The sequence below is a fragment of the Pyrus communis genome, chromosome 15, assembly GCF_963583255.1.
Source record: "Pyrus communis chromosome 15, drPyrComm1.1, whole genome shotgun sequence".
Lineage (NCBI taxonomy): Eukaryota > Viridiplantae > Streptophyta > Magnoliopsida > Rosales > Rosaceae > Pyrus > Pyrus communis.
In genome coordinates, this window is record NC_084817.1 from 6,578,504 (window position 1) to 6,600,439 (window position 21,936).

General features: G+C 38.1%; 3 protein-coding genes across 5 annotated transcripts; all 3 read right to left on the reverse strand.

The window, feature by feature from the left end:
• Window positions 1-309: 309 nt before the first annotated feature.
• On the reverse strand, window positions 310-3,837 carry LOC137717465 (ABSCISIC ACID-INSENSITIVE 5-like protein 5). 2 transcript variants are annotated; one of them, XM_068456851.1, is made up of 4 exons: window positions 3,712-3,837; window positions 2,136-3,233; window positions 1,045-1,146; window positions 310-712 (listed from the first exon to the last, which is right to left on the reverse strand). In XM_068456851.1, the coding sequence occupies exons 2-4, from the start codon at window positions 3,219-3,221 to the stop codon at window positions 641-643; spliced, it is 1,260 nt and encodes a 419-aa protein (XP_068312952.1). In that variant the 5' UTR covers window positions 3,222-3,233; window positions 3,712-3,837; the 3' UTR covers window positions 310-640. The 2 variants fall into 2 exon arrangements, with proteins under 2 accessions (XP_068312952.1, XP_068312951.1); XM_068456850.1 differs by having other exon boundaries at window positions 310-715.
• Window positions 3,838-9,937: 6,100 nt separating this feature from the next.
• On the reverse strand, window positions 9,938-11,903 carry LOC137718025 (protein DCL, chloroplastic-like). The gene is made up of 2 exons (XM_068457547.1): window positions 11,351-11,903; window positions 9,938-10,336 (listed from the first exon to the last, which is right to left on the reverse strand). The coding sequence occupies exons 1-2, from the start codon at window positions 11,804-11,806 to the stop codon at window positions 10,160-10,162; spliced, it is 633 nt and encodes a 210-aa protein (XP_068313648.1). The 5' UTR covers window positions 11,807-11,903; the 3' UTR covers window positions 9,938-10,159.
• A 3,470-nt stretch (window positions 11,904-15,373) lies between these two features.
• LOC137717432 (putative disease resistance protein RGA3) lies at window positions 15,374-20,134 on the reverse strand. Of its 2 annotated transcripts, none has more exons than XM_068456803.1 (2): window positions 16,783-20,134; window positions 15,374-16,248 (listed from the first exon to the last, which is right to left on the reverse strand). In XM_068456803.1, the coding sequence occupies exons 1-2, from the start codon at window positions 19,742-19,744 to the stop codon at window positions 16,202-16,204; spliced, it is 3,009 nt and encodes a 1,002-aa protein (XP_068312904.1). In that variant the 5' UTR covers window positions 19,745-20,134; the 3' UTR covers window positions 15,374-16,201. The 2 variants fall into 2 exon arrangements, with proteins under 2 accessions (XP_068312904.1, XP_068312906.1); XM_068456805.1 differs by having other exon boundaries at window positions 15,380-16,336.
• Window positions 20,135-21,936: the final 1,802 nt, after the last annotated feature.

A 21,936-nucleotide genomic window follows, 5' to 3' on the forward strand; every position in this document is an offset into this window, starting at 1 on the left:
TAAGAAATTGAAGAGATGCAAAAAATAAAGGAAGAAATTGATTAGCCTTGCGCATCCAAATCAAATCCACATGAAATGAGCAAATCTAAAAGGCAATATGAAGTGAATTTTAGTTTTATAAAAACGACTTTCAAGTTTCAAGGGATAAGATGAGATCAAAATCGAGTTCTAAGGAGCAAAGTGAAGCGAAATTTGAGTTTCAGAGAGTAAAGTGATGACTTCTGAGTTATTGAAAGAAAAATAAAATTAAAATCGGTTCCAGAAAACAAAGCTAAAAATCTTTGAAAAAGAAGTAACAAAACCCAAAGATAACACAAATGGTTTGATGCACAACACTCACAAATATGCAGTCGGAATCTGTTTTGACTAACGTAGACTACGTCGTAAACTGAACATGTGAAATCCTGACCATATTTTTCTTCCTTCCTTTTTCTTCCTTCCCCTCTTTCTACCTACTCTCTCTCTTCTCTCCCTCTTCATAACAATACTCAGAGGAGAAGAATATCAAGTAAATAGATATGTAAAGTTCACATCTACAGCGCACACTAAAACTCTCAAAATCTACACCACAAGACATGTGCTCCTTTGAATATGTACAGCACGCCCCATCTAATCACATTCCTCTTGCAGCCCCGACACTTCACAACGGACCTGTCATTGTTCTTCTCAAGCATTGCTTCTTTCCTCGTTGAAGGTTTATAATCTCCATGTCCTGCTAAGTGATCAAATTCCAAACAACTCATCAAAAATTATAAAACGTTGATGTATCCAGAGTCATATAAATTGTTAAGCAGCAATTTTAATGCAGTTTTGAGCCTTTTTCAAGTAATAATACTATGACAACAGGTAACACCAGATTGCAGAAAATTCTAAATTTTGGCGATTTATTAGAAGATAATATTGTTCGAGGGACTTTGATAACAAAACTTATTGGAAAAATGCTCAGACTGGCTAGTTTGAACTGCGTAGAAACAATTGAGCAGTTCAGTCACTGCAATGGAGTTGCAAATAAAAAAGAATTCCCAAATAGAACAATCGAAGTACCTGATTCTTTTGCATTTCCGCCATTTCAGCCTGTTTTTTCTGCAACTCTTGGTTCTCCTCCTTCAGTTCTGCAACTTCTGCTTCCAATTCCGTTGTGTATGCCTGGCAGAAGCACAAAGACGAAACAATATAAGAACCATGACGAAAACTACGAGATAGAATAAAATGCAATAATATAGTCATCCTCTTTTTATCCAATGCAGTTCTATTCAAAGCAGAACTAACGTTCGAAGGTGTGGAACTTATTCAATGCTCTAACGATTCGACATTATACACACGACTACTTAACGTTACTTACACTTAAAGCAAGTGTTTCCATTACCTTGTAATAAACAGGATCCTTAAAAACTTGTCATGACTGTAACTTCTCAAAATCTTTTGTCTCTTTGACACGTCGAATCACTATCACATTTACCATTCTGCCGCATGAATCTTCCATGAAGTTTTGGGATACAAAATGTCATTAGACGATGAATGCAGAAAGGTCAATGTCGAGCAAAATTGATAAGGCGACAAGTGACAACAAGATGAATTTGTTCAATCTTGATGCCACTGTAAATATATTTTTTTTCTAACCTTCTCCAGAACTACTTTTAAATACTAATCACGGAAAAAAAGCTTCACTGCATCTGCGTCCACCATAAGTTTGCTCTATAACTTGGCCGAAAGGACAAAAAATGTATAACTGCTCTATAACTTAAATCTATTAAGATGTTGAACTAAAACCTGATCTTCGCCGAAAGGACGCGAAATGTATAACTGTTAAGAATCAGCTGACTTTCGATTTGAGTTCAGGATCTACTAATCGTATCAAAGCTAGCAGCTTAACACAGATCCTATAAGCTTGAACTTTTAAGATCGCATCCACAATCTCTTTAATTCCAAATACTAACTCATACAAACATACCATCTTTCAAACATAAATAGTGAGTTGATAAAATTTCACACCTCCATTCAATGGTTTCTTTATTTACTTTTTACATTTCACAGAGCTTGAAATTCTGTATTATTGTAATTAATATCTCAAATTTACTATAGCTGAAACCGTACATATATGCCTGACAAAGCAGTAAAACAAAGAAGACATTCACCTGCTTGCGAGCTCTGGACCTGGCAGCTGATTCTCTGTTCTTAATCATTCTTCTCTGCCTTCTCTCAACAACCTTCTCCACAGGCCCGCCGCCCTTCCTCCCCCTAAAACCGCCATTAAACACGTAAGGCACCGGTGACACAGACGACGTATCAGTACCGTTACTCTTCTCAATCCCATCAGATGACAACAGGTTCGCAGGTGAAGGCGTCACCACACGAACAGCTCCTAACCCAACCATTCCCATCCCTGAACTCGGAACCAAAGCGCCATTCAAACCTGGATCACCGATTCCCATCATCCCACCCCTCATTCCAGGACTACCCAACTGAGCATTTGGTCCCATAGGCAGCTGAGAAGTGTTGTAAGTCACAGGTTGTTGCTTGGGGAATATTTGCTGCTGCTGCTGTGGCATCTGTTGTTGTTGCTGGTGGTGCTGACTGTGATGCTGACTTGATCTAACCCCATTAGCATTCAATGGCAAATTTGAACCTTGATTCGGAACCTGATGATTATCGTTCTCAGAAACTCGATTCCCCATCACACCAACACCGCTATTCGGTCGCTGAAACTCGAATTCCAAACTACCAGAATTACCAAAGCGAGACAAATCACCAAAAAAACCAGCACCATTAGGCTTTGGAGCCACTTGTGCATCTTCTCTCACAACCCCAGCTCTAAACAAAAACTCTTCCAAAGTCATCTCCCCCAAAGTCGGCTGCCTCTGAGGCATATTAGACCCGCCGGCACCCGTTCCTTCTTTCGAAAGGTTCTTCCACACCTCATCCACAGTTTTCTGGCTCAGGGTCCGGGGCAGGGTCAGAGAGCCCTGCCTCTGAAGAGAACCCCCACTGCCGTGGCCAAGCCCGTCTTGGCCACCAGCGCCGCCGGCAGCCGGTGCTATAATCTGAGTCTCTTCAGCCGTCCATATGCTCTTCAAGAGCTCATCCATGTTCATAGACCCAAAATCCTTCCCTGAGCCTCCAATAGTGTTCTGCAGCTCCTCAAACGTCAGCGTATAGATCGACGACTGCCTCGCTATCGGCGGTTCGTTCCCAAATCCCTTGAAGTTCATGTTGGTTCCCATTTTCTGTGAAATCTGAGCCAAAAAACAAAGACCCAGAAAAAAATAAATAAAGTTCAGGTATTTACTTGCACTGTCTATGACTGTTTACTAAAAGAGCTTCCCTTCAGCTCACGGAACTCAACAGTGTCAACTTTCACCCGTTAAAAAAAACAGAGTTTGAAGAGCACAGACCAAAATCTCAGCTACCCCTCCTCAAATTTCAGTCAAAGCTCAGATTTTTTTCACGAAAATACGAAAAATCTGCCTAAAAAAAGCTATCAAAATTCAATTTTTTGCAAAAATAAAAAAATCCCCAGATCAAAAAGCACTGTCTTAACACATATCAGCAATCCACAGCAAGAGATAAGAAGTAAAGACTGAAACTTTGAAGAACCCTATCATCCAAAAGCATTAAAAAAATAAAAATTATAATTTAAGATGAACAAAAAAAGGAGGGAGAGAGACAGAATTGGGTTTTTTTTTTTTTTTTTTTTTTTCTTTTCTAATTTACCTTGTTACTATTTTTGGTAAAATGTTGGTGGTGTCCGGTGGCTGCGGTTCCTCCTGCTTCTTAGGGCTCTGGTGGAAGCGCCAAGTGTCTGCTGCTCCTTTGCCCTTCGCCTTAGCCTTTTAAAACACCGGGCAGTGGGGAGGGTGGGCGATTATTATTATTATTATTTAATTACTAAATTATTAAAATAATGGGCCGCGTGGACCAATGAGATGAGAGTGGGAGGATTTGATGTGACCGCTGACCAATGAGGTTGTGCGATGTGGAAGGATCTGGACCGTCCGGGTATTTTCGAATGGAGGGCCGGATTTGGTGGTTTGCATTTTGTTAGTGGTGGCGACGGGATAAGAACTAGTGGGTTGCAGTGCACTCACAGAAAAAGCGGTTGGTCCACTCACGTTTGGTCAGGGCATTTTCGTCCACAACATTAAATTTCTATATTTTTAAGGGTTTTTTTTTTCCTTGTTTGGTGCACGTGAAAGCGAGGAACCGACAACCGTCGGTCCTGAGGACAAAATTTCAGATATTTTCGTAGGAAAAAATCTGTAATTTAAGTTTGATGGTTGTACGATAAGACCCTTGTAATTATTCGTAATTTTCAATAACAAGTTCAGAGCAAACTGAGAAAGACTCGAAAGTAAAATCCAAAATAAAAAGAAAAAGGAAGAAGAGGTTGGGGAAAGAGAAAAGCATGCTTAAACATTTTGGTTGCCACCGACCCCAACCAAAGAAAGTGGTCGAGGGTTGGGGAGAAAAAGTTTTGAGAGTTTTAACGAAATATTTTCGATACTGTTTATTTTAACGAAAAATAATTTTTTTACTTTAAAAAGTCACTGTTTGGGCCCGAAATAGTATTGTTGGGCCGAGCACAGGGTTGGGCTCGGCCCAAAGCTATGTTAACTACTATGGGTTGCTTGATAGATTCCGGACCAGTTAGCAGGGTCGGTCGAGTCCTATCCTAAGAAGGAATAATCCAGATAAACAAAAAGGTCGAGGAAGTCCTGGTGCAACCAGGATTCCTGGTCAGCACAGAATAAAGTCTCGGAAGAGGGGAAAGTTCAAAGTCCTAATGGGAGTAGGTTTGTTCGAAGTAAAGTTGGAACGGGACAAGGACTCTCAATCCAGATAAGGGCGCGATTCGGTCTCAAGGAACGGGTGCTATAAATACAAGAAATCATGCAACAAAGAAGGACCTTCAATTCAACATACCCTGCGCAAAGCCTCTCAAATACCTTGAGATTTTTTCCTTTTCTTTTTCTGCCGACACACCTTCAGTTGGGATAAACAGCACTGTGGAGGCACCCGGTGAACGCCTTCAGTTTGGATAAACAGCATTGTTGCCGCAGAATCAGCCGACCGAGAAGCACCTTCAGTTTGGATAAACAGCACTGCGTCGAGGCCGACTGGTTACCTATCTAAGTCTCTGCCGAGAAGGGTTTTCGAACCCTTGTTGGTAGAGGTCACCTTGCTAGCCCTCTCGGTGTAGTAAGGTGTTACGAATTGCGTTATTCGGCGTACTGGACGCCGAGTGATTTTATGATTGGATACTCACAAGTGAGTTTCAGAGTTCGGCATTCCGACGGCCAAACTACATTCACCATCAAGACATACATCACATTTAAGTACCTGTGTCCATATAGTTTGGTGTCGATTCGACGTGCCTATACTCTTACGAATATAATCACAGTGACCAAATCGGGCGTCGACGATTTGTGAATTTCGCAGAATTAGTAACCTTGTCTTCAGGCTCTGGAACCCAAAGACCGAGAGTGTTCCTTCCTCGATCGCAGTCGTAAGATAAAGAAGTCAACAACGTGCTCAACGCGACATCAACGAATTTTACTCCTCGGCTGAGCTCGGCCGACGAGTTGGCATGCCCCGCATTCAACCGAAGGACGTAGTTAGTTTATTAGTTACTTGGCCTGCGCGCCACGTAGGTTTTGTAATTTTTAGAGTCAACAGTCACTCACAACACATTTTTATCATTTTGATTAAAACTTAAAATTTTCAAGCTCTTTTCATTAATTTTCCTAAAAAGTTTTGATTCGTTTCTACATGAGAGAGAGAGAGAGAGAGAGAGAGAGAGAGAGAGAGAGAGAGAGAGAGAGACTTACAGACATTGTTCTCTTTTTTTCTTTTTTTTAGTTTTGCACTACCTATTTTTTTGTAGTCCTTGATTAATTAAATCATAATTACGCAATCGGCCCAGCTGGAGTGCCAAAAATAAAGTTAATAAAAGAAAATTAAGGTATTTAAATATAATAAAAAAGTACAAAAAGAAAACAAGTGAAAATCATTTACTCAAAAGAATGACTGAATTTTTTTGGTCGAATAAATTAAAACTTGAACTAAAAGCTCATTTGAAGTGAAAAAGAAAGTATGACATGCATGATCTAGTAGTTTAGATGTTAGCTAGATATGAAAAAAAAAAAAAAAAAAACTAGTTCATATAAAGGAGTGTTTCAAAAGGTTGTGGACTGAGTGCATGAGCCGCCCAAATAATGATAGACCAAAAGTTATAATACTGATCTATCAAAAATAAGAGAAATTTTTCGATATATCAGAAACACGGTTCAATATACGAAATGTCATAATATAAATAGTTAAAATTTTATTTTAAGTATTCAATCACTTATTTTATAAGATGTTTTAGGTTGTTTCCAATACACTAAAAAATCTCCAAAAATAAGCCGAATGGAAACATACACTAACCTTGATTTCCGAAAAGGACAAAAAAGGTACTTGACCCTTCGCGGGTATAATATGTTTTATGAGGAGAATGATTATACAAGTCTCCTAACTGCAGTAGGTATTTTCGATCAAGTAGCATCCAGTCTTATTTATATCTTGTACCGACGAAGATTTTTAAATTACATTTTACGCATCAATCATACTTTAATTATAACTTGTTATTTACAAAATTGTGAATTAAGTACATAATTAGTGCTATGTATCAAAGACCAAGGGTAAGGATTGATACTGAAAGTCAGACGTATTTCATACAATAGTATTTTTTTTATTTTAATTTGATTAGAAAAGTGAATTTCGTATAATTTAATTGATCCTTTCACTGTAGCACGCGCAATTATAGAAAGTTGTTTGTCTATAATTGGTCAGCCGAATCTCTTAATCTCTTAATCTCATTGTCTCACCCTACAACTGTTACAACCTTATTAAATAATCAACTTTTTTTTAATCTAAGGAAGTTCTGGTTCGCTTTGTCAAACTGCATTAATGTTTTGCCCGTTATTTGATGAACTTCTAAATGTAGGGATTGGACTGGATACATCGAATAAGTTCAACATATTTTGTCTTACAAATCTCATCTAGAAGGGATGAGACTATAAGATTGGCTTCGACTCAATTTTAATTGTGTGTTGTCATACGACGTCAATTTTTTGAATTTAAGAAAGTTTGGGTTTGCGAGGTTCATAATAAACTACTATTCTGACCGTTTTCTAGTAAACTTATGAATGTATGCAATTGGTTTATTAAATTGAACAATAGTTTGACATAGTATGTTTTACAAATCTCATGTAAATAGGTGAGATTGTAAAAGACTGATTCCGACTCAATTCCAATATTGTCCAGTCCCGACCAGCAACCACGAAGTCCATAAAAGTGAAAGATGCTGCCATGTATTTGTCTTATGTAGTAGACTTTTCAAGTGAACATGTTGATGTTGGAAGTAGGGTTTTTGCTTGTGGACTAAGGCCATTTATGCAAAGCATAATTAGTACTTTAGCTATCTCCACCTACAAAGCATGCACTTTGATTCTTTTTAGGTAAAAGAAGGCACTTGGTGCTGGCACCAAGCAATTTCATACAAAAAAATTCAATCCATGAGCATCATAGTTGCTGCTGCCAGTCGAGGATTGGAAGCAAAGAAAATGGAGAAAAGTTGTCGAGCACCTAAAATATTTCCTAAATTGAACACTTCGGTGCAATGCTTGCTTATTTAGTTTTCCCCTTTTGGGTTGGAGTCTTTATCCTTTGTGAAAGATTAGTTTCAAAACAGGATTAACCAAGTGTATCTTCAGTGTGAATTCTCGGAACAAAACCCAACAAGTTATGATTAAGGGAAATGATTTCGACTGCGATATTTATTCATTCAAACGTCAGAAATATTCAAAAGTGCGCAGAAAGAAAGGAAAATGAGTGCGGAAATCACTTATGATAATAATATACACCTATTACAAGAGCAAAACTAATAACCGGTGACAGTAGTGCCTATAGTTTAGGTTAGATGTTGACGAAACGAGTGTTATGGATGACATAACTGATTTATTACTTTGTTATATAAACATTTCTGTTAATATAGAAGTGTAAACTCGTTTATCTAACAATTATATATAAACGTATTCCCATAAGATATGAATTCGCATAGCAGAAAACCCTAAAATGAATAATGAAAGACTTGTAAGCTCAACTTGTTGTCATTCATCAGCCTATGCGTCTATCGCAGTCATAAGAATGCTCTAGGTGCTAGTTATTTTAATTAGCATCCTATAATTGGTAGAAGTAGTTGTAATTTAGCAACTTTTTAGGAGTAGTTGGAGTCTTTGGCTTAAAAAATGGTAGGGTTTTATTAGCAAGTAATATTTGTTCATGGTATGGTGCCACGTTCCCTAAAACAAATCCACAATTTTGGAGAAATAAAACACACCTAAAAAAAAAAGGCATAAAGTATTGCTATTGCTTTCGTAGATGTGAGTTCATAACTGCACAATGCATACGTGTTGTTTCAGTTTAAATGGGATGAGGCGGATGCACATTGAAATTAAGGTGGTTTCATTATAAAAAATATATATGTGAAAATCTTTTGCAGATTTTTTGACTATTTGGTATGAGTTTTTTTACGCTCATTAAGTGTTTGATGTAATGCATATTAGGTATATTTCAACAGCACTCAACATATGGTGTCGAGTGTGCTCGACAAATTATCTCTATAACACTAGTCAGATTGCTTTGGCATATTGTTGATATTTGTTGACATGTGCGCAACATGATTCGGTTGACGACAACATGTCCACCAAGTGTTTGACGAAATGCCTGGTCGAATAAGCTGAATTTTTATGTGTGCTTCGCGTTTTGTTTCTATCTAAAAAGACTTAAACTTTTAACATTAAGACCCTCTAACGTTCGAAAATTGAATCCGGCATTGCTCATAGTTAGTGATTGGTGAGAACGCAACAGTTCAAAGTTCAAAACCTCATCCCATCCAATTATTTCTTGGGCAAGTGAAGCATCGGATTTAGTTGTGGGAGAACAAAGCAGCAGTTGGTTATTTTGGTATGGTAAGATTCAGAATTGATTGATGCGCTCCAACGCAAAAGGATTAGAGAAGATGACATTTACAGCTAAGGGTGCTACTAACTTTCTCGGTCGGACCTTCTCATTTTATGTTTTTAGATGTGATTAAACGATTGTAGGTTTAGTTGATTCTCACATAGTTGATTTTTAAATATAACCTAGAAAATAAATAATTAGATCATCGTGCAACATTGGAAAATATGAAGCAAAGCCGTGAAGGTAAAGGGAGAAGATTCGAATGAAATATTGCTACTAGCATTTCTATTACATTTTACACCATCTATAAGAGAATCTGTCTTGTAATTGGTTGCATATTTTGTTGTAGTGACGAGAGAGATAAACACAAATATACAATTGAAAGTATCTAAAGTTTGCACATTTACCTATAAGAGAAACAAATATAATAATTGTTCTTATAACGCTCATCACATGACGTGACTTCGGACATGCTGGTTCCTCTATCGTCTGCTTGGCACTTGGCACTGATCAGTTGAGGATCACCCCAGCGGTGACACAAAACTGAAAGTGTAGGTAGGATAGGATTGAAATTCTCTCGATATCCTTGTCGCTGGATTTGGAACAGACGTTAACGATACGAGACAGCTGTTGGTTGTCGACTGTGATGCTACCAATCTGGTTTCTTCTGCCGAGAAATTCGTGAATGCACTGTTTTTTACTTCTTGTTTCTTTTCTCATTAATTGTGAGGGAACAACCATTGATGCAAGTGTTAGCCCGATGCATCAATGACTTGAAGCCACTCGCGTGCTTGGGCGACTGTTCTAACACTCCTCTCAAACTACTAACCGCCGCAACATAAGCATAACCACTAGCTTGAAGATTTCATGGTCCCATTTAACCAAGATTACTTCTTAGCTTATGCACACCAAATGAATAATTTTGTAGATAGAACAATAACAAGCCAAATACAATTTTATTCAACACAGCATTTAGCCTCACATTTTACTGAAGTCGTATCATGTACCTTCAAAGAATTTACTGTATTTACTACTGCTATTTTCCAACATCTTACTCTCTAACAATTTAAAATTAACATATAACGAGAAATATGGAACGAACAAAAAATTTTCCTTGACATACAGTTATACAAAGTCAGAGGATTCGACAAATCTAGCTTCATAAACCACGTCTGCGCTTTCGGAAATGTCTGAGAATGAAGCTGTCTGCGTATAAAGGATAGTTCTTCCTTATCAGCCCCTTTATGCATTTCCAATATGAAAAGTCGACTAGTGTTCCGTCCTTTTGAACAATGAACAAACATCTTGAGCTTTCAAAATCAGGGTGATAACCAACCTGTCAACTCAAAACCAGAAAAACGCATCACATGAGAATCCGATTTACTTCTAATACAAATACAGCATGCTTGAGAAAACCCCCAAATCGCTCATCGTTGATGAAGTGTTGAATGCAGAAAAAGTTTTTCGTGAGTGGCTTTAAATTTCGAAAACGACTACCTGAAGCCAAGTTCCATCATTTTGAAAGCATGTATACTTCTCAATGCCCTACGATCCTTTTGGGATATAAGGGGTTGATTAGCATTTCTTCGGTCAAGTCCTTATATGCCTTCTAAACACCATATACTAACAAGTAACAGTTCTTACTTATCATTCACCGGTAAAGCCATATAAGAAACAATGCAGATAACTAGATATCTAAGGGGAACTAGAGAGATTGAGCTCCAACCATCTTCCACAAACAAGTGATGGAGGGTAAAACACTCCCACATTGGAGTGTGGTGTGGGAGTTTGTGGAGGGGAAGCGATATTAAATTATGACGAAGGGTGAAGATAACATTCATCACCTACACCATCTCCAAGTTCCAGTAGCTCAGTTGGGAGGATAAAAGGTGGATGATGCTTAATGAGCCAGACTTGAATCAAAGTTAAAGTTAAAAAGTAGTCAAAAACCCGAAAGCAATCAAGTCTGATCATCGCCAAAACAGAAATGACAAGCAACATAGGAGAAGCTATCCAGAAACAGGCAAATCCAAACAGATACCATTCATGTTTCTCTAGATGCTCAGTTGCCAAAATCCTCTCACTTATAAGCACTTCTATAGTAAATTAAAGTCATTGGGATCAAACGAAAAATGAGCAATCAAGTAATCAATCATCAGAGTTTAAAGCAGCTTAATTTGAAAGCAGCCTAATTCAAAAGCACCAAAACACTAAAATGGGCAATCAAGATTAAAGACCAATACCCAATAATCAAAATTGGCACCCCAAACACTAAACCCCAGAATTGCAAAGCAGCTTAATTCAAAAGCAGCTTAATCTGAGACAATCGAATAAAGAAAACAGAAATTACCGTGATATAATCGATTCCAGAACCGATCTTCTTCTTAGCTTCAGGATGAAACGGAAGCAACCTTTCGAGAACAGTCTTCTGATGCTCAGGACTCAATCTATCTCCGCTCTCGTACTTCCCCGAATGAAGAATCATCCTCACAAACCCTACCAGCGGAACTGTGTCCTCCAAAATCTTATCCTCCCAATCGACGCACTTTCCATCTTCCTCCGAAATCCCGTCCAAGTCCTTCCCGGATGACACCACCGGCTTTCGGAGCAGTCCCGGGTCGGGCCCCTGCGTCTCGGGCCTCCCGATTCTGCTACCCCCGTTGGGTCCCGTCTTCAGGGCGCAGGGGCGGGGGTAAGGTAACGTCGTTTTGAGGAAAGGGAAGGATAGAGTTAGGGGGCAGGGTTGGAGGGTGAGGGAGTTTAAGTGGCGGTGGAGGAGCGGCGGTGATCTGGAGAGAGATGCCATGGCTATCCCGCCCTTGAGGTACTAGTTGCTATGACTAAAAGGTGCTTTTTTTAGTAAGCACTTTCTCTCATCCTTCTTCAAAAGTTGAAGGCTTGAAGACCCATCAGTCACAGTCAGCATCTATAGATTTTTAGCAGATAAACAAGGAAATGCCCGCGAGGTTCTCCACTCTCCATCTCTGTTTCCGGATTTTGGGCCGAAAGCCCAGGCCCAATATAAAATCACAAAAATCCATACCCATACCCTCTTGCATTTTGAGCTTGGATTTTGCTTCGGTCAAGTTTCCTGTGCCAAGGCGCGTAGTTGAGTTTTGACTGTTGATGTATCGTACGCTCATCATTGTTTGTAAGGAAAATTAACGAAAATTAAATTTTTTTTTTTAATTTTAATGAAAAATAATAAATAAATGTGTAGTGAATAGTACTAGAGAAAGGTAAAAATGTGATTTTTCGTTAAAAGTAAACAATACCATAAATATTTTGTTAAAACTCCCTTATTTGTAAACTTTGTACTTGCTAGCAGCTAAATTAGACCACTGGAGGGTCTTGGCAAATCCAGCCATTCGGCCTCCCCCAAGTGTACCAAGGCGAAAAGAGAGGTCGGTGAAGAGGTCAGTTGACGGCGGAGCGAAATGGAGAATCAATCATTTTCCATTTTTGTCCATCGGGATAAACCATTTTTATTAAGGGCGAATATAAAAATTATCTAAATAATTATGGCTAGAGAAAAGAAATTCAAAAGCCGTATATAGGCAAGTAATGCATGAACTTTTTTAACCAATATTTTTCTCTTCTGGTCCGAAGACCATCAATTGCGAATTGGAGATGCCTTGCTGAAACAGGAAGCCCATTTCGTTCAACCGAAAAGAGAAATCCATTTGGGCCTAAAAGAAACCTGATACGCATCAGTCACAAGGGACAAACATAAACCGTGATTCTAAAGGACTCGAATCTCAGTATTTGAGCACAATGCCTCTACGAATTGCCCTGATAAACACACAAAATTTTAACATCTCACTTAATTATGGTAATTGTTTTCGTTTGAATTATTCAATTCGATAAAAAAGTGTGTGAAACTTATCTCCCATTACCTAAAATTGCAATACATTATGAGGTAATTACATTTTACCACCTTGAAGTGTGTTTCATATAACGCTTTGCATCCTCATTTTTAAATTTCTAATTTATATCAACGATATTTCACATTAAATTAATTCGAACAACGAAAATAGAAGTTTAAACTTGAATGTATAGGAAGAACACATTTATTTACCCAATTTGACTATGCCTAAGCCTTCAATCTTTTTAGCCATCATGTCAATCTTAGCAAATTATGACGTTTATTTTAGTATTATCAAATCATGGCGTGGCTCACTTGAGGTTCTGTTTTTGCTTAATTAAAATTGCATGAACGCCTCGTGGATCAAACATTAATAAAAAATTAAAAATAACATAATTGCTAACTTTATCAAATAAGGTAGAAATGATAAGTTTGTGTCATCTTTTAGCGGGAATGAGAATAAATATGACATCCAACACTTCAATGACCCTTAATTTTGTTCCATTCAGAAAATGCCAATTAAAATTTTGAAATTCAAATCGACTCGGTTGAATTAAAAATAAAAAACCTCAAGAGATGGCAGTGAAAGATGTCCGAATCAATCAACAGTGGACAACAACTAAAAACTTTGTTTTGTTTTGTTTTATCATATAAAAAAATTTGAACGATGAAAAGATGTGCAAAAAATTGATCCAGAATTGGGACAACAATTAGAAACTTTCAAACAATTGCCAGCGGCCCGGTTTTGAGAACCTTCCTGCCTTTTGTGTCTAGCCACACGCCATTCATAAACCCTGGCAAAAATCTCAGAGAGCACTCAGAGCAGCACCATCAACGTTTTACGTATCCATCACTCTGTCCGAGATTTCAAAACGCTCAATAAAAACCCTCGTCATCCGTCGAAGCCGGCATCGGCTGCTGGGACCTCCGCACCGTTGCCGAGCAGCTCCGCTACAAGCTCTGCGCACCTCTGCCTCACGACCGTGGTCCAAGGTAAGATCACCTCCCTTCTTATGCACACAACCTGTTTGATGAACTGCCTCAACTGATAAAGCTTGCATTTTTATTGAATTTTGGGATTTTTGATGTGCAGCCGCAAGTTGATGTCAAGAGTTCCCAGAAGAACCGATCAATTCGCTCGCTGCGAACAGCGAAGGCACGTCGGGGAATATCTACTTGTGGAAGGTTAACTTTCCTATTCAATTTTTTTCACCTCTTTGAATTTATCTTTTTTTGAGCTCTGAAATGCTAATGAACATATTTTTTTTTGTATTTATTAAGGTTAATACTGGTAGACTGCTTAAGAAATAGCATGCTCACGACAGAGGTGTTAGTTGCTTGGTATTTTTGGATGATGGCTCCCTGCCGATTTCAGGGTTGGAGGATGGAGGCATTATAGGGTAACCATTTCTTATCGTATATTTTTGAATCTTATATTGTTTTTAATTATGCACTGAAAACGGTTATATCTCTATCCGTTGAATCTCACAGATTATTTGACGATTATCAAAGTGAATTAGAAAGCCATCTTTATGGAGCACACTCTTTGTGTAACGGATGTTGGCGCAGGATATGGTGGATGCAAAGCCATTATTGTGTCAGCATTTCAGGATCGCACGTGTAAGGTATGGCGTGGCCTTTAGTAAATTATAAACGGTGTTTGGTATAGTAATAATGTTTAGTAACGGACGGATCATGTACTGAACAATGATGACAAAGTTAGTTAACATGGGGTCTGGATACTATAAGAGAAAACGATTCATGAATTCACCATCCACATGTGGATTGTTTGTCTTGACTTGTTGATCTTTTACTTTCTTAAATGCTCAGATTTATCTTCTCGATTTTTCGTAGCATGTACTTGTAATTCCCTCAATATCTATTGCGTGTCTTTTGCCTATTATGTACTGATGCATTCTTATTCATCCCACAAAAAAAATAATGCATTCTTGAAATTGCATGTGTTTTATAATTTTGATTTGGAAGTACATTTCTTAGGTTTGGAGAGTAGGAAGTGGGAGAGTATTGAGAAATATTGTTTTCCCTACCATAATTGAGTCATTGCACTGGATCCTGGTGAAAATGTCTTCTTTGCTAGTGGTAGAGATGGCAAGATATACGTTGGTGCACTTAGGCCTGGTTTGGTACTGAGGTGATTCTGAAAAAAGCTGGTATAAAAAAAAGCTGGGAGCTGTTTTTGTGTTTGGTAAACATTCAGATTCAATTTTTTTTCACAGTTTTGGGTGAAAAAAAGCCAAAAACAAGAAGCTACAAAACCCAGCTTTGAAAAACCGGCTGTTTTTCACATTTGTTTTACATAAAAGTTTACTAAACACTATAATACTGTTTTTTTTTTTCAAAAGCACTTTTACAAAAAAGTTTACCAAACACTTTGTTGTTTTATTTCACAGCTACTTATTCCCACAGCACAGTAGAAACAGTTTTTTTTCAAAGCACAGCATACCAAACCAGCCCTTAATGCTGAGAGCCCGCTTAACAGCAACAATGGATTGCATATCATCAATTGTTTCTCGAATCACAGGTTTCTCTATTTTCCTGTAGGCAACCTTTGAGTTTTCTTCAGTTAACACTTCTCTAATTTTTAACCGTGTATTTTTCGTTTTTCAAAGTATAATTGCCAAAGATTGTTGCACGTTTTAAGAACCCTGCATTCTACCTTTAGTTATGACAGGCCTTGCATTCTAGCGAACTGAATCGAGGAATATTCATTTTAGTATATTTTGAATGAGCAAAACTCATTTAACTTGAACTTTGTACGTTTGACTTTTGAACAGCAAAGTTTTTACTTGCTTAGCATATGGCATTTCTGGAAATTATTTGATTTCTAGATTAGAAGATGGCGTGGTTCGAGTTTGGGATGCTAGAACTCATAATATTCTTCGCGTGTTCAAAAATGCAAAAGGTTATCTCAATTCTATTTGAATTATTTCCTTCCCTGGGTTTATGCATATTTGATGATATTGAAGCAAATTTAGTTGTATTTGATTAGCACTATTTCATAATACAGTTTATATCCAAATATCTCAGTTGTTTGCGTTTAATCTGCCAAACTTTACTAATTTGTTTAGTATTTACATAAAATTTGCACTGTACTCTGCTGGTCCAGTAAATAATATTCTAGTCGTTCGACAACACTTTTCTGAGAAATATTGTTCTGACTTCAACTGAAGACCTCATACAAGTCTGGATCACTTTGCATTATACTACACACACACGCTTTTGATGTGCCTATGTCCAGACGATCTTCATTCTGCCCGAAAGCAAAGGAAAAGACGATTCCGATGAAATCTGTAATGCAGCAGCCAACCACCGGTTCTAGTAATGCATGCAGCTTTGTCTCCCTTTCCATCTCACTTCCTCTCCTGCGTCCATTAGCAGCACTGGCAACAGTCAGGCAACATTGTTTGTACACCCTCTAACTGCTAGTAGCTAAATCACACAACTGGAGGTCTGCAAAATTTTGTGACCATAAACTGTTACTTTCTTGCATATAATTTCCGGTTTAAAGTTGCTTATAGTCTCAAATCCAGAGATTTTAAAAATAAAATAAAACTAGAGCATTGCAAATCACGATATTGGGAGAGGAGGAATCGACCCCTGGGGACCTAGAATATGGTCTTTTTACCCTTGCAACATTATAAATTGTTACTTTTTGGAGATTTTAAAAATAAAATAAAACTAGAGTATTGCAAATCGGGAAAATTGAACTTGGCACCTGGAATATGGTCTTAAACCGAGTTACAAGTCCCTTGCAACCTTATACATAATAACTTATCTAGTTGGAACATGAGATCTTGTCATTTGGCAAGTATAGTAAAAGCTCAACCCTGAAATTAGCGCATTGATGTAAAATGAATAGGGTGAGTTGGTAAATAAATAGAAAAGAGCTTACTTACCCGAAGTGGAAGGCCTCTCCTGCAACTCAACATCATCCTCTGCTTCCACTATGCCTTCGCCCTCATCATCAGAATCAAAATAAGAATATTCAGGCATGATTGTGATGTTGGGGATGTGAGAAATCTTGGGCCACTCCTTTCCTCTGCCTTCTCGGCAACCTCGTGCAAGACTCAGAGAGTCCTGGATGTCAAGTGTCTGAAGTGGTGTTTTCCGCAAGAAGTCTGGCAGTGTTTTTAGCTGAGGGCACCGAGAAATACGTAAAGAAGAAAGGCATGGCATTATGGTAATATAAGAATCCTCTTCCTTCCACTCTTCCACTCCTTTCCACTCTTCCCACGCATCCATGTACCTAAATGTGAGTGTTTTCAATTTTGGGAATATAATGCATGATGATGCTGATGACGTTTCCTTTTCTATTCCCAGAAACTCAACTCCAACCTTTTTTACTCCTTCCATGCTCCAAAGGATTAGTCTTTCGAGGGACGGCAATTTTCCCAAAGGAGGTAAAACTTCACATTCATTCCATCCATCAAAGCAAAGAAATCTCAAACTGTTTAATGACGTGATCCAGTTGGGGGCAGTGCTTCCATTATGCCTTGCAATGCTTAAAAATTCCAAATTTGGATGCGGTCGTAAGAAATTCAGTGTTTCTGCACTACTGCTGCTTCTTCTTCCCTCGTCATCTTCCCGATCTTCAAAAATTATATCCAATTCTGAGAGTTGTTGTTTGTTCCCCAGGGGTGATGCTTTCTCACCCTCACCCACAGCAACTTCCACATCCCCATCAATATCTATTTCGAGTCCCCCCTGAAGTTGGTCTAAGTTTCTCAAATCTCCCAATTTGAACGCTTCATCGTCGTCTTTACCACCGCCAACAGGGCACACATCTAGTCTTCTTAGATTTGTTAATCTCCCAATCCCTTTCGGCAAGTACTTCAGCTCATAGCAACCCACAACATGAAGATGCTTTAAGTTAATCAACTTTCCCATGCCTTGAGGTAGACTTTCAAGTTGCCCACATCTTTCAAGGCGCAATGTCTGCAAATTGTATAAATTACACACCCCACTTGGTAGCTTTTTCAAATCATAATTTTCAGACAAATCAATGAACCTTAGATGCACCAATTCACGTATTTCTTCCGGAAGCTCTTCAATAGAATTATCACTCAAATTCAATGTCCTAAGATGTTTCAACTGTGACATCAAAGTTGAGTCCACAACGGTGAATTTTGAACCAAAAGTTGCAAAAGTACGCAGATCAGTTTTGCAGCTGAAAAATGAAACACGTGGAAATGGACCCTTGGGAGCAAGCAATAGGGTCAAATGGCGGATCTTATCACCCAAGGGATTTATCGTATTGTTACCACCCTTAACCTCCATTGTAAAGCATTCATGTTGAGTAAGATACTGCAGAAAGTCGTGCACAATATCATGCATTTTACACCCCCAGATATCTCCATCACTGCCTTTTTCAAAGTCTTGGAAGAAAGATCGCATTACTAAATTATCAAAACTCCTTTGGCCAATTATTTTCTTCTCTATTTTTTCCTTCGAATAGAGATAATTTTGTGACATCCACAACTCAATCAAATAATCTATATTGATCAAATGATCTTTTGGAAAAATAACACAATATAAAAGGCATCGTTTGACCGCAGGTGCCAAATCAAGATAACTCAGTAATAATGGTTGGAAAACTTGTTGCTCAAACTTTTCTAGCTCCCGTATATTACTGTCCAAAACTTCCTGCCATTCTTTCCTTGTTTTCTTGTAACGCATGAGACTGCGAGTCTTTGCAGCAAGAGGCAAACCCTTGCACTTTTTTGCAATTTCTTTACCAATGGCTTCCAACTCACTATCCTTATCTCTACTAAAAAATGCCATGCAGTTGAATATTGACAAACAATCTGGTTCGCTCAACCTCTCCAAATCGACCTGTTGTGTGAGAGCTCCTATCATATGAACAACATCCTGTTTTCGAGTGGTCACCAATATTCTACTACCACGGGCGCCACTTTGGTTTAATGGCAACTTCAATTTCTCCCATTTTCTCTGTTCTTCAGTCCACACATCGTCCAGGACAAGGAGGAACTTCTTTCCCTCAATAGATTTAGACATACATTGCAAGACAGTTTCCAATTCATTTGAATTTGGGCTGGTATCTTTTTCGACACCCTCAATGATGGCTTTGGCAGTTTTGATCTCATCAAAAGGGTCCGAAACACAAACCCAAATTTTGATATCAAAACAGGCTTTAACATTTTCATCGTTAAAAGCCTGTTGGGCCAGAGTTGTCTTCCCCATTCCTCCCATCCCGACAATGGGGATGACAAGGAGGCTCCTCTCTTCTTGACTACTCTCATTCAACAACTTGCTGACCAAAACTTCCTTTTCTTGTTCTCTACCAAATATCACAGATGCATCAACAAAAGAAGAAGTTTCCTCTCGCTCGGGTTGTTCAATGGTCGTTCTCTCCATGGATTGAAAGTTATATCTCTGTCTTTGCTCAGCAATCTCATCTAAATTTTCATTCAGACGTTTGATCTTAAGAGCAATCTCACGACCACGAATTACCCGTCTGACTTGACGAAAACAAAAGCAAGAGGAGGGAATAGAGAAACATACCGCCTTCATCTTCTTCTTAGTAACAAGAGAAGTACTTCCACCGTGCTCTTCTTGTTTCTCAACTTGTTGTTTCAGTATTTCAGTGTTCCACTCATCCAGCACATTGTCCATCTTGTACGACACATCTTTCAGCTTCTCCAGCCAATTTCTCACGCCGGCATCCTTTACCTGCCTCAGCTCCGCATCCTCAAGCACATCACGAATCACTTCAAGGTTGCCAGCGAATTTTGCAACATCTTCCTCCGCATTCAAAACCAGGCTCACCTCTTCCTCGACGTGCTGGTAAGTTATCGAAGCCAGTTGTTCGAGAAGCACGGAAATGAGTGCCTCGGCCATCTTTCGATTAGCAGTGGAAACAGAGAACCAAGAGATCGGAACTGAGAAAGTGCAGGATCGAAGGTTGTGGTATCACATTTGTTCTTCCCACCACTACTTGAGTTAGAGATGTTGCTCAGATGGATGTGACAACCGACAAATAATAAAGTGGTAGGGTAGAGGACATTTGTTCAACTTGACTTGTATTACAGCCATACATTGGTCCTCTTTCCTGTTATGCCACTTATGTCCCATAATTTTCACGTGGGTAAACAGAAGTTGGGGAAGAGAAGAGGGGAAAGCACTTGAGAATTGAAAGTAAAAACAGAGTAGCCATGTACGGAGGTCACAGTTGAATTAACTTTTAAATTACACAATTTCTTATTTGTCTAACTTTCGAGCATCATTTGTCATGGGAAGAAGAGCAATTGCCGCGATTTTTTGGGAACTTAAAACAATCAAATAAACAAAAAATTTATACTGAAACGTGGGATAAATTTTTTGTGAATTTCTGTTCCCAAGTGTTTTTGTTAAATTGCACTAATCGTATAATTGCCATTTTCATCGATTGTGACGGTGGAGAGGTAGTTTATGCCTCCATGGATGGATGTGCAATGACTAGGTATTTAGCAAAGAAGATTTTTTTCATGTTAAACAACATCTTTTTGAGCCAAATAAGTTAAAAATAATAATAATAATAATAATAATAATAATAATAATAATAAAAGACTACTATTGCTAAAAAAAAAAATAAAAACTAGTATTGCAGGACCGGCTACACATTCCAGTTTTACTTTTTTTACTTATTTTTGGAACAGTGCATTCGGCACAAAAGCCGATCTACCCCAAAGAAAAATTGCTGACTGCGCCTCCAAATAAATAAAAAAATATAAAAAGTTTCGAGCTGATGAAATTGTTTAATTGTGATAACTAACAGAGTAAAATTCTCTTATAATCTCTCCGGGCCCAGAGATGCCTCACCTCTCTTCTGGCAAGATTTTGAGATGGGAATGTGGGGGAGGATGATTCTTTACCATCTTAATTTCTTTATCCTTTTATGCTCTTCTATTTGAACGGTTATTGTTAAGTTAAGTTAATATTTTATATTGAATTTTTTATACAGATAATAAGATAAAAAATAATTTGTAAGAGGTAGGGATAAAAGGAGATGAAAATAGAAAGGTAGAGAATCCTCTTCCAGGATGGCCAGACAAATAATAATGGTAGGGCAGATGTGAGTCATCTCACACTCACTTGTTGAACAATTATTATCTTTTTAAGCCGGAGTCTTATCTCAAAGTCAAAAGTTCGATAGACAATTTACACAAAAACGTTTAAAGTTGGGTGTCATGGAAGAAACAATTGTCGGATTCTGAGTAAAGTGGAATTCTTCATCTTAAACTTTAATCTGAAAATTATGTAAATGAAATTATTTATGCTTTTGAGATAAGAATATGGTAGACAAATAATAGTGGTAGGGTCGAAGTGAGTCATCCCTCACTTATTTCTTCAACAACCTGTATGACAGCCATACATTGATCGTTCTTCCTGTTAATTTCCATCTTAAAGTTTTTAAATTTCATCACCTTACGCTATAGAACAAAAAAAATATATTACAAGACAAAAAAGCATTGTCTGTATAGTCCAACGTTCAACCAACTAGTGCTAATTGTTTTTTTTTTTTTTTTTTTGTCATTAGTTAAACTTGGGGGCGGGGGGATTCGAACTTGGATGAGGTGGGAGTTTTCTTGGCTTTGCACTAGGCCCCCATCCTCAGTAGTGCTTAGCAGAGTTGTCAACCGTTGTTTTTCCATTCATTTTTGGGTAAAATACAAAAAACTAACTCAACTATTGTGTCACGACTTATCTTCTAAAATTGACAATGTCATACCTCATCTTACAAATTTGTGCCAATGTTATACCTTCCATTAGTCTTCTAAAATTGACAATGTCCTCCTAGCCGTGGAGCACCAGCTCATCTGAAGCCTAAAAACAACCCACCCCGAACACATCAGCCGCCTGACTTGGTCTCCAGCAACCCCTTCCTCCTCCTAGCCGTGGAGCACCAGCTCATCTGAAGCCTAGAAGCAAGTACTCAAACAACTGGCTCTTAATGCAGTTAAGAATTGGACAAATTGTGTTTCTAGCACAACAATTTTTATTTTTTTTTCATTTTTCACTTTCTTTTTAAATAATAATATTTAAAATGTGTT